The sequence below is a fragment of the Barbatula barbatula genome (assembly GCF_947034865.1).
Source record: "Barbatula barbatula genome assembly, chromosome: 10".
In the NCBI taxonomy this organism is placed as follows: Eukaryota; Metazoa; Chordata; class Actinopteri; order Cypriniformes; family Nemacheilidae; genus Barbatula; species Barbatula barbatula.
This window is the reverse complement of record NC_136773.1, coordinates 1330546-1343252: the sequence shown is the minus strand read 5'-3', so window position 1 is coordinate 1343252 and position 12707 is coordinate 1330546. Positions and strand designations below refer to the sequence as shown.

The following is a 12707-nucleotide window of genomic DNA, read 5'->3' as shown; positions in this document are numbered from 1 at the left end:
TATGTTTAACAAAACAAATAAATGTATAAAGGTTTGAAACAACCTGAGGGTGAGTTAATGGAGATCTCGTGAGATCTCTTCACACCCCTAACAACGACCCATGTCATTCATGTGGGCAAAATAAATAATGGATATAAATGAATGTTAAATGTCACTATTTGAAATATTCAAATAGCAATTAGGACTTGGCCTATATTGTTTTGACTGTGGTTTTGTGTGTTTATACATGCAGTCCCTGAGCCGTTTGGTGGTGCTATAATTATTGGACAGGAGTCGATCACTTATCATAATGGAGACAAATACTTGGCCATCGCTCCTCCTACTATTAAGGTAAGAGTTTAATGACACTCTTTGCCTTTTCATTACAAACTCTTATTTCTCCAATGTGTAAAGTATGCTTTGTTAACATTATAGCAAAGCACCATTGTTTGTCATAACCGTGTGGATCCCAATGGCTCGCGGTACCTCCTGGGAGATATGGAGGGCCGACTCTTCATGCTGCTGTTGGAGAAAGAAGAGCTGATGGATGGAGCTGTAGTGCTTAAAGACCTGCGAGTCGAGCTGTTAGGAGAGGTGTGTGTGTGTACAGCCGTAGTGGACCTCACAAATATAGTGAAAAGACCGGGTTCTACTATTCAAGGTCTTATTACATTCTTAGACATGCATGATTGGGTAAAAAATAACTAATAATCGGTTCGGCATATTGGTTAGCCAAAAAAAACCCACACAAGTAATTGTTGTCATGTCACATATCGATCTGAAAGCGTTTTTCTGAAATATATATATATGTTTTGCGCTCAAACAGCAACATTATACACAAATAAAGCTAAACATTTAAAAAGCATAGTCTAAAAATGACTGGGTCAAAAGGGACACACCCAACTGTTGGGTTATAACACACAACTGTATGTGTATAATGTTGCTGTTTGAGCGGTTGCGGAGACTCCGTTCTGGCCATCTTTCTAACATAAACAACATTGAACAAGGGCAAATGAAACAAGTGGATGACATTATTGATCAGCGCACATACAGAGAGCGCTGTGATAAACATGGGAAGCGTAAAGGAGCGTCAAGCGCCAGGTGTGGTTCTGATACTCTACACTGGACATCTTTTTTTAACATTGACAACTTTTAAAGTGATACTCCACCCAAAAATGAAAATTCTGTCATGAATTCCTCTCCCTCTAGTTGTTCCAGACATGTATAAAAGTCTTTCTTTATTTGAACACAGAGATCTTTTTTACTGCCATTGTAGGAAAACACTGTTTTAGTAATAATCTTTTGGTTGTGTTGAAGAATAAAGATGATGTAGGAAACAAACAGTTCTGGGCACTTTTGACCACCGTTTACATTCTTCCTACTATGGCAGTCAATGGTGCTTCAGAACTGTTGGTTACTCGCATTATTCCAAACCCAACAAAGACACGAATATATGTCTGGAACAACTAGAATTTAGTGACTCTTTAACTGCCGCAAGAGAGTCAAGTATGTGAGAGGAGACGGGCCTCTGTTGTTCATGTGCCATGTGTGTCGACTCGCTGTCGGTAAAAAGAGAGCGAGCGAGAACGCACAGCTGGTATGGTTATGTGGGGTTATGTGTATTAGAACCGTTTCAGATTTTCCAGTATCGAAATATCGATATTTTTGACAACACTACCTACTTCAGTGTAATACGTTATCATATCCTCATGCTTTAAGTGCCGTTCACTATCACGTCTAAAAATGTGTGAAAAACACATCTGGGAATGTGCTGTTACGGCGTGAAACGCTCACCAGATTTATCAGTTAATCAGAACAAAACCAATATCCGATTAAGGAAAAATGCTTAAATATATTATCAGTAAATCTCTACTTTGATAACAACACACTTTTAAAGTAAAGTTTCCCTCATTTAATGGCTGCCTTAGCCAAGTGGGAAAAATACTTTAGTGTAAGTCTATAGTCACCGTGTCAAAAAGACAGAGATATGCTTTTAGAGAATATTAGCTTTGTTCTCTGTTGATGATGTTTTTTTGCACATCCACAGATGTCCATACAGTTTCTGTCTGCAGTCGGTTGTGGTGCAATGTTGCAGTCTTGACTATATTAAGCTATATATCAGTTGCTTTTTGAAAGGTTAAATGATGATTTTATCTGTGTGTGTGTGTTTTGAAGAGCTCTATCGCTGAATGTCTGACATACTTGGACAATGGTGTGGTGTTTGTGGGTTCGAGGCTTGGAGATTCTCAGTTAGTTAAGGTAGGTCATCTTGCAGTTCGCAGGTTACTTGAGATTTGTGTTGTTTTTCTGTGATGCAGTTTTGAAAGCATGTTACTGTAAAAAGAATCTTGCACTGAATTTCCTCAGCTGAGTGTGGACAGTAATGACCAAGGTTCATATGTGGCTGTCATGGAGACCTTCACTAACCTGGGACCCATAGTGGACATGTGCGTGGTGGACCTTGAACGACAAGGACAAGGCCAGGTGAGATCTGTGAATTCTGTGTATCTGCAGCCTAGCGCTTGACCTCATTTATAAAGGTAAAGTGCAACATTTGTCACTTTATTATAGTGCACAAAACATTTCAAGTAAATTATACATTTATGCTTAAATTGATAACTGACACATTTAATTCAAAGAAATTGTATAACCAAGAACATTTCTACAAAAAACCTGAAAACATCTCAATGCAGAAACTTTCGTTAAATCGAAGCACATTAACGTTCATTCACTCATAAATGCAAGGTGCATCTTTTATTTTACGAGCAGTAGGAAGTGTTGCTCGATCTAAGCTTGAGTCGCTTATAATGTGTATTTAATCAAGCAACACCCTTCAAACATAGAGAGCGTAGAAAGAATCCGTTTGGCCGGCTGTGCGATGACTACACGCACACCCCCATTTATGCAATTTAACACTTTGATCCCAGCGAGGTCAAAATCTGTATCTATACGGAAAAATCACATCACTGATATAAGATTAACATATCAAATTCAACCCAATTCATCGTGTTGATAATTTTGTCCTATTGGGGATGGCATCTGAGAGCAAAAGTAAGTGACCAGATCCATGATGAATTTTGCACTCTTGTAAACAGTGTTGTGCTCTAGTCGTCATTGAATCATTGGTCTTAAAGTATTGAAGGTGTGATGGGGCACAAGTCACAGCTGGTAACACAGGTAGAGCATAAATGAGCCCTCACAAAATCAAAAGTGATAATGTGCCACTGTATAAAACTACTTGTAAGTCGCTTTGGATAAAAGTGTCTGCCAAATGAATAAATGTAAATATATATATATATATATTAAGATCGGCAGGCAGACCTGTTTTTTAATATCTCTATTGAAATAAGCGCACATGAGCGTGTGTGTGACGCGCAGGAGAAAAACAGAGGTCTGGTTTAATGGTTTGCCGAAACAACACAACATTATCAATCTTTATGTCGGTCTCCAATGTTGTGTATGTCATATTTGTAATGGACTTAAAAGCTGCACCCTGCTTCATGCTTTATAAACTTACTCTCCATCCTGCCCTCCAACGTGACCTCTCCACTCCAGCAACCTCACTCCAAGACCCGCCCCATTTCCGTTCTGATTGGCTAGTAATGTTTGTTTGCTTGAGAGTGATTGATGTGTCTTCTCACACCATTGGTAGGCATACTTATGAACTCGAACTGACATCAAGAAGCTTTTTTAAATGTAATCTTTATTTTCTGCAGCCACAGGACGGAGATCTGGCACAGTGCCGGAAAACTTTAAGCCCCGACTACAACTCACAGATATTGCTTTCTGTGTTTTTCTGTAGCTGGTGACCTGCTCTGGAGCGTTTAAGGAAGGCTCGCTGAGGATTATTCGCAATGGCATAGGAATCCACGAGCACGCCAGCATCGACCTGCCTGGAATCAAAGGTCTCTTTATCTGTCTGTGATCATGATGATGGCTTGTTTAAAGCATTACTTCACAACATAATGAAAATGATTTATTCATTTACTCACCATTGTGTGTTCAAGCGGACGTAACACGTAATATGAGTTTCTCATATTAATCTCGAGTACATATAGAGTAGTTCTGCATCCTTCATATCTCTGAAGAGTATTTCCTTTGATCACATTTGTAAAAGTCAGATACAGATATGCTCCTTCTGGCACCAGCTTGTGATTGACTATACGTTCATGCTGTTTACGTTATATGTGCCATATAATTGCCAACAAAACACAGACATTTCACTGCAGTTCCGCCCCTTAAGTAAACCGCGTAGATTCCGGAGGTGGCATGTCTTGAAGAATAATAAACTAGACAACACACACTAAATCCTGTGAAACTGTCAAATCATTTTCATTACTCGATATTTCAGATGTAACGTGACATTGTGTGTGTTTATGATGTTGTGTGTGTTTCTCAGGACTGTGGCCTCTTCGCTCCGAGTCAGGCAGAGACACTGATGACATGCTCGTTCTGTCTTTTGTGGGTCAGACCAGGTGAGAAAGGGTGTTCATGAGCCGTTATTTCATTCAGTTACTGAAGCAGTGACTCTTTCCCGTCCCCTGTTTACACTACAGCTAATGTGTGTGTGTGTGTGTGTGTCCAGAGTGCTGATGTTGAGTGGAGAGGAGGTGGAGGAGACTGAACTTCCAGGGTTTGTGGATAACCAGCAGACGTTCTTCTGTGGGAATGTAGCACACCAGCAGCTCATACAGGTGCAGTTGCAGGCATCTGTACTGTACTTTAGGAAGGGTTGGTTGGGATAGCTGTGTTCATGTGTGCGTGTGTGCAGATCACGTCGGTGTCCGTACGGTTGGTCACTCAGGACACGAAGGCTCTGGTGAGCGAGTGGAAAGAGCCTCAGGGAAGGAACATCAGCGTGGCGTCCTGTAACAGCACACAGGTGGTGCTAGCTGTGGGCCGGGTGCTCTATTATCTTCAGATACTAACAGGAGAACTCAAACAGATCAGGTACTAACTCACACATACACATCACATATCTTTAACACTATATAAACTTAAACGACCGCTTGAGCGGTCTCATATTATTCTTGGAGGCCTATACAGGAGTAATGAATATATGTTGTATCTTCGAAGAGTATTTGGGTTGATCACGTTTATAAAAGAGATGTACAGCTGTACCATTATTTCATAAAACAGACGACCTCCTGGGGCTGTACGGAGGGAGGAACTAAATCACCAGCACACAATACATCATCGCATGTTTTGATTCGCTATAAGTTGCGTTGTTTGCATTATCTACATACGCACTCATTTCCAACGAAACACAGACACATGACTTAGTTTAAGTTGCCCTGTGCGGTTCATGTCCGGCATCTTTTAGCGCTGGGACCGCTCCATCTATCAGTTTCAAACCATCTCAAAATCCAGTGTTAAATCCACCGTTTATATAACATCCATGAACAAACAAACACAGCTGAACTTTTCACTATCGCAAGAGTAACAAGCTGAAGCCGCAGGCACACAGGGCAGCCAATCTTGATAAGCAGTCGCTCGTCGGTTGATGCGTGGGCGGGCTATTTCTTTTGCCTTGCTGTGGGCGTGCTTTCTGAGAGAATTGCCCTATAAGGGACTAAGAAAAGTTATGTAACAGTTTTTCATGTTTTTTTTCTTTTTCTGTACGAACACTGGTGGAGTGTAGCGAGCACAGAAATACTACGTAATACGTCCAACTGGTCAAGTTGACCATGTCAAGCATGAGAAGACAACACGTTTAACACTTAAAGAAGTCAGAATGCATGAAACAGCATCTCAATGTATGAGATTTACAGTGCGTATTATGTGAATCGTGTCAACGGGAGAGTAGAGGCATTCTGTACTCCCAGCAAGATGTGAATATTCTTCGGTATGGTTTCTTATCGTGTGGGTTATTTAATGGGTCCACGAGTTGGCGACTCATGCCGTGTTGGTTTTATAGGCACTTAAAGGTCCAGTGTGGAATTTTTGGCCGTATGCAATATGTTCATAACTATGTGTTCAGAGGTGTCTAAAGAGCTTACACAATGAAGCGTTATGTTTTATTACCTTAGAATGACCTATTTCTATCTACATACACCGCAGGTTCCCTCGCATTGAAGTCGTCATGTTGTGTCTACAGTAGCACTAAAGTTCTCTACAGAACGTGTTGAGTAAATACCTTATCTCCTTTGTCCAAGAAGCAAAAACATGACGACATCGAAGTCTTTTGTCAGCCACCGTTGTGCTTTGAAAGGGAGGGAGGAGGGGTGGAGTGAGCCATTGGTTGCATTTCACAACCTGACCACTCGATTCCACTTAACTTTGTGCACTGGACCTTTCAATAAAAAGCGAACTGTCTGATGGTGGAGTGGATCTCTGTCTGTAAGTCACGGAGAGTTTGTAATAATGGGTTGTGTGATTGTGTGGCGCAGCTCTGTAGAGATGGAGCATGAGGTGGCATGTTTGGACATCACTCCTCTGGGGGACAGTGGAGGAGAGTCCAGCATCTGTGCTGTGGGCCTTTGGACGGACATCTCGGCACGTCTGCTCAAGTTACCCTGCTTCAGCCCGCTGCATAAAGAGATGCTGGGTGGAGGTAAGTGTGTTCTTGTTTTTCATTGCTTTAAGCATTAAAGAGAAAAGTCTGCATCTGTACTTTTTATAGCGATTCTGTTTCGCTTAGCTTTATATGTTTGTATGTTCAGTTCGTGTATTTAATTTTTTTCCATATGAAGCTTTGTTTCTGAGTGACATATAGTGTTTCTGAGTATAGTGTATATTTGTGGTTTACTTGTGTGTTTTGTAGAGATCATACCTCGCTCTATCCTCATGACCACATTTGAGGGCAGTCATTACCTGCTGTGCGCTCTGGGAGACGGGGCACTCTTTTACTTTGGATTGGACATTCAGACAGGTTAATGAAACGCACACATTCAGACGGCCGACAAGCATCACATTTTACTTTCGATTTTTTGACCTAATGACAAAAGTCGTGTCAAACGTTGACGTAAAAAAGACCTAAACTGTCTTTCTCAATGCACCCAGACATTGTTTGTGTTGTTAAGCTGGTTCTTGTATGCGAGTGTTGACCTATTAGTTCTGTTAAAATGACCGAGGGTCTTAAACTGTGTTGTTTCATTGGTCGTGATCTGAGAATATTTCACGTCATGCGTGTTCTGTCCAGGTGTTTTAAGTGAACGGAAGAAAGTGACTCTCGGCACGCAGCCAACGGTTCTGCGTACGTTTCGCTCTCTCTCCACATCCAACGTGTTTGCCTGTTCGGACAGACCCACCGTCATCTACTCCAGTAACCACAAGTTGGTCTTTTCTAATGTCAATCTGAAGGAGGTGAACTACATGTGTCCGCTCAACTCTGAGGGCTACCCTGACAGGTGTCGCATCAAAAATGCTTTTCATACTATGAGTCTATAAAAATGCTCTGGCCAGATAAAAGCTTACGTGTCACTGTTTCTTACAGTTTGGCTCTGGCCAATAACAGCACTCTGACCATCGGCACCATCGATGAGATCCAGAAACTCCACATCCGAACTGTTCCTCTCTACGAGTCACCCAAGTCAGTGTGTGTGTGTGTGTGTTAGATATCTGCGGCTGACCAAAGTCAAACTGATTTGATCTGGAGGTTCTGAGATTTATCTGTTGCTTGTGATGTTCTGCAGGCGGATCTGTTATCAGGAGGTGTCTCAATGTTTTGGAGTTTTGTCCAGTAGAGTTGAAATGCAGGACGCCAGTGGAACCACAGCAGCCATGCGGCCCAGCGCTAGTACACAGGTGTGTGTGTGTGTGTGTGTGTGTGTTTGCTTACATCAAAATAAGCATCAGAGATCTGTTTAGTAAAATAATGAATTCCTGAAATACTGAAGACTAACATGTATGTGTTTATACATCAGTTGTGTTCTGTATTTGAAGATCTGTGTGTGTTTGTGTGTTCAGGCGCTGTCCAGCAGCATGAGCTCCAGTAAGCTGTTTCCCAGCAGCACTGCCCCTCATGAGACGTCTTTTGGAGAGGAAGTGGAGGTTCACAGTCTACTGGTGGTTGATCAACACACATTTGAGGGTATTTGTTGGCTTTATAATACACACACACACAAGTCACGTGCATTATTTTGCTTATGTTACCTCTCTCTGCATTGTTAATGGTGAAGTGTTTTGTTTTCACGCAGTGCTGCATGCGCATCAGTTCCTACAGAATGAATACGCTCTGAGCATGGTCTCCTGTAAGCTGGGCAGAGATCCTGCTGTTTATTTCATAGTTGGCACAGCAATGGTGTATCCAGAGGAGGCGGAGCCCAAACAGGGCCGCATCATCGTCTTTCACTATACAGACGGTAAGAGTGCAAGAGCAAAAGTTGAAGTGTGATAACATTGTCCTTAATACACAAGACACATTGTTAAAGATGAGGTAACATACTGCTCGTATTCATCTTGAGTACTGCACTTGTCTCTTCGAAGAGTGTTTAGTTTGAGCAAATTTATAAAAGCGAGATAGAGCTGTACAATTATTTCCGGAAAAAGTCAAGCGTCTGCAGTTCTGCTGTGGGGGCGGGTTTACAGCACAAGTACACAATACCTCAACGCATTTATTCACTTTAAGTTTGTGTTGTTTACATTGTACACGTACGTGCTGATTGACAACAAAAGACAGACACATGACTTAGTTTGACTTACTGTGTGCGGTTCATGTCCGGCATCTTTTAGCACTGGGACCACATCATATATCAGTTTCAAACCATCTCCAAATCCAGCGATTTATCCACCTTTTATATAACATCATCACTGAAATGCCGTGAACAAACACACACAGCTGAACTTCCGTCAGCCGAGTGAAACGGCATTGATGGGCGTGCTGCTCTTTCTCACGCTGGCTGGTTGACATGTGGGCGTGATTGTCCAAAAAGGGACTAAGAACCCTTGTTATGAAAGAGGAATCCATGTTCGAAAAAACTTGAAATGGCATGTTCCCTCCGCTTTAAAGTGGGATATATTAGCTGCTTTCATACCGAATCATTTCAGGAACAAAGTTTTCCTTTAGGCTGTTTACCGGATTACATCTGAACCAGATTACATTAGGAACTCATGAGGACTAAAGGACGGCCCAGTCAGAGATGTTTCTGGGTTTATACTTTCAACTCAACATTTCAGAATTTGAAAACATTGTAAAGTGCAAGTCATTAGTATCTACATTTACATTTAGGCATTTGGCAGATGTTTTATCCAAAGCGACTTCCGTTGCATTATCCTATACATTTATATAAGGTATCTGCAATCCACTGGGATCCAACACACAACCTTGCGCTGTTAACACAATGCTCTTACCACTGAGATACAGGAAAGCTTCTTGAACTCTTTCTCCATCAAATGATGCTTGCCGTGTGTTATCCAGGGTTTTTGAGACTGTGTCGGTGGATGACCTTGCATGCTATTCAAAGGAGTAGTTCACTTTAAAATAAGGCTTTGAAGTGTGATACTCCTTTAACATATTTGTGATGTCATCCTAACACAGACATTTGTCATTTATGAGTTATCAGTTCTCTGCCAAACACGGATATTTCCAGCAATCTGTGTTTTCAATGTTGTACAGCAGGCGGCGCTGTTAGACATTTTCTGAACCATCACAGTGTCTCTGAATCTAGAAACCGTAAATATTTGATCAGTTTTCTATTCTTTGTTCTGAATCTGACACGGGCGAAGTCTCCGCTGTATATCAAAAAGAGGTGATAAAAAGAGCTGAAGATAGAAGAAACATTTTTGCTTTGTTTGTTTCCTTTAAAAGCAGTTGATATATTGTTTATCCATATATTCATTAAAACGTTTTTTAAAGTCTGGCGGGGAAAGAGTAAAGAACTAGTGTATAACTGCGACACCTCAAAGAGCAGCGATATTTGACTTTCACACAGCCTGTCCAGACCAACTGTGTTCACGTTTATATATCTAAACAGCCATCACGTCTTTAGGCAGTACCGGCCACATTGCTATGCGTTTCTGAACAAAAGTTGCTAAATCTTGTGACAGAGATGCCAAGTTAACAAAACCGTGTTTGCGCGCCCCTGCGTGTGTTGAATGTGAATGGCAGACGCTTGAACAACGCCATACAACAACAACAGCAACAGTTCAATAATGGTAGTTCAGGTGGTTTTGTTGTGTATTTCTAGGTAAACTGCAGACGGTTGCAGAGAAGGAGGTGAAAGGAGCCGTTTACTCGATGGTGGAGTTTAATGGCAAACTGCTGGCCAGCATCAACAGCACGGTCAGTTTACTGCCTCTGGAACTCTTCTGCTGTTCCTTGAATCTATTTCCTACACTAACTGTGTGTGTGTGTGTGTCCGTGCACAGGTGCGTCTGTACGAGTGGACTGCAGAGAAGGAGCTGCGCACCGAGTGTAATCACTATAATAACATCATGGCGCTTTATCTCAAGACTAAAGGAGACTTCATACTGGTGGGCGACCTGATGCGCTCCGTGCTGCTGCTGGCCTATAAACCCATGGAGGGAAGCTTTGAGGAGGTCAGGATTCAATTCCATCAATTCCATTACTGGCTATTCATTCTTCATTTCTCATTCTGTGCTGTTTTCATGTCATCAGATTGCACGTGACTTTAATCCAAATTGGATGAGTGCTGTAGAGATCTTGGATGATGACAACTTCCTTGGAGCAGAGAATGCGTTCAACTTGTTCGTCTGCCAAAAGGACAGGTGACGTATATGTCTTGTGTTGTTGCTACATACATGCTGTCCTGTTTTTACAACAAATGTAAACTCGACCTCATTTGGGTGAAATGACATTCACACATTTCTAATCGTGTGTACTTGAAACCAGCCCATACATTGGATGTCCTATTTTATGACTAAAATCAATATATATGAAGAGTTTGGGTCCAAAATGAACTTTTTTGATCGTATGTTCCGATTAATCTCCTCCGCAGTGATTGGTACGGGAGGGATGGAGTGTATAATTATTAACGTGTTATCAAGACATGTTTGGGAAATAGAGACGAATGCTCAAACATGCAGATTGATTCTGTCATTTCTTAAGGTGATGTAATGAATGTAAGATTATATAATGATTGTCTGTCCACCAGTGCGGCAACTACAGATGAGGAGAGACAGCACCTGCAGGAGGTCGGCTTGTTTCATCTGGGAGAGTTCGTCAATGTGTTTTCACACGGATCTCTGGTTCTGCAGAACCTGGGCGAGAGCTCCACTCCTACCCAGGGTTCTGTGCTCTTCGGCACAGTCAACGGAATGATTGGTAAACTTTTTCATTTCCATTTATTCAAATAGTGCTTTATCAGTGCTTTTTAACTTTGATGCACGTCATCTTCGATTTGAATCAGTTTTTGACACGGCCTTATTTCGTCCGTATTATTTATTCTTTACATTATGTGAAATGATTTAACGTAGAAAACCGAAAATCACAAAAAATGACTTGAGCTGGGTTTTGACAGGCAGGGCCCAAATGATGACTTCATAACACCTGAACTGCCCATCCTCCTCGGGTATGAGCCACTGAATGTGCTTGTGTTGTTTCAGGTTTGGTGACGTCACTTTCAGAGAGCTGGTACAGTTTACTGCTGGACCTCCAGAACAGACTCAACAAGGTCATCAAGAGTGTTGGCAAGATCGAGCACAGCTTATATCCTTGAACTGAAGCTAAAGTCCCTTTACAGGAAGTTGTGCCATGTTTGCAACGTCTCTGGGCAGTTACTTACACCATAGCAAGACATCAGTCCTACTTTATCTTAAAAAATCACAATTAAACAGCATATTTCAAATGAACTATTAAACCTGATATGGACTATATCATAACTTTGGTTTGCCAAGCTTAAAATGGGGTTTTAAGCAGCCATTGCGTGTGTCACAGGGTGGCAAGCAGCGCACATAACCTCAGCCCCATAGTATCGTCAGTCTTTATCGATGGGCGATTGAATCTTTTTACTGGACTTTTTTCGCCATACCGAGCATTGCTTTCCTCTCAATTCATTGTAATGGAAGTAGGTCATCTTTTTAATATATATTATCTTTGCTAAGGAGTCTGACCGAACAAAGGTCGCAGACACATTGTGGATTTACATTTTGTCCTTGACTTCAGTGATACTTGGAGGTCATTCCATACAGAGCGCAAGACTGAGCAGGCCACAGGATTCATAGATGGAGATCTTATCGAGAGCTTCCTGGATTTGGGTCGTGCCAAGATGCAAGAGGTGGTCAGCACACTGCAGGTAACATCATTATGTATTTCTCGTTCTCAAAATGACAGCATTTCAATGGAATCTTCATATTAGAATCATTGGAGCATTTCATGTCCGCTCCGGTGCCGAAATCCCTCCTGATGCGTGGTTTGGTTTCATAGGGTCAAATTGAAATCGGTGTGAATTTTCTTGTTGTTCCAGATTGATGACGGTAGTGGAATGAAGCGGGAAGCTACGGTGGACGAGGTCATTAAGATTGTAGAGGAGCTCACGCGGATCCACTAACCTGCCAGAGCGTCACAGATCTGTACATAACTATAAATAAATCTGAGAAGATGATTGGTGTGCGTGCACTTCTCTATGAATTCTCCCGTCACAGCTCACACACCAAGCACATTTGTATTGTTTGTTGTATGAGCATCAAGATATTGAGTCGAGGAATTATCCTCGTTGTCAGCACTGTTGTGATTTTCAGTAGTTTTAGTGAAGCGTTTGTCATTATGTTTCTCTGTTTGTTTATTTTAATAAAGTTTGCTTCAATACATTTGGCTTGATGCGTTTTAT

The 12707-nt window shown here is 41.6% G+C and overlaps 1 protein-coding gene across 1 annotated transcript in view; it reads left to right on the top strand.

Moving 5' to 3' along the window:
- ddb1 (damage-specific DNA binding protein 1) overlaps nt 1-12707 on the top strand; it is a 17518-nt gene extending 4811 nt beyond the window's left edge. The window contains exons 6-27 of the mRNA XM_079465861.1: nt 233-330; nt 415-573; nt 2155-2238; nt 2347-2463; nt 3782-3884; nt 4379-4454; nt 4565-4673; nt 4751-4929; nt 6369-6532; nt 6743-6850; nt 7121-7328; nt 7415-7510; nt 7614-7725; nt 7888-8011; nt 8118-8282; nt 10107-10201; nt 10288-10458; nt 10538-10647; nt 11034-11203; nt 11485-11587; nt 12050-12173; nt 12345-12707. Coding sequence (XP_079321987.1) covers nt 233-330; nt 415-573; nt 2155-2238; nt 2347-2463; nt 3782-3884; nt 4379-4454; nt 4565-4673; nt 4751-4929; nt 6369-6532; nt 6743-6850; nt 7121-7328; nt 7415-7510; nt 7614-7725; nt 7888-8011; nt 8118-8282; nt 10107-10201; nt 10288-10458; nt 10538-10647; nt 11034-11203; nt 11485-11587; nt 12050-12173; nt 12345-12428 — 2759 coding nt within the window. The 3' untranslated portion in view covers nt 12429-12707. The remainder of the gene's footprint in view (nt 1-232; nt 331-414; nt 574-2154; nt 2239-2346; nt 2464-3781; nt 3885-4378; nt 4455-4564; nt 4674-4750; nt 4930-6368; nt 6533-6742; nt 6851-7120; nt 7329-7414; nt 7511-7613; nt 7726-7887; nt 8012-8117; nt 8283-10106; nt 10202-10287; nt 10459-10537; nt 10648-11033; nt 11204-11484; nt 11588-12049; nt 12174-12344) is intronic.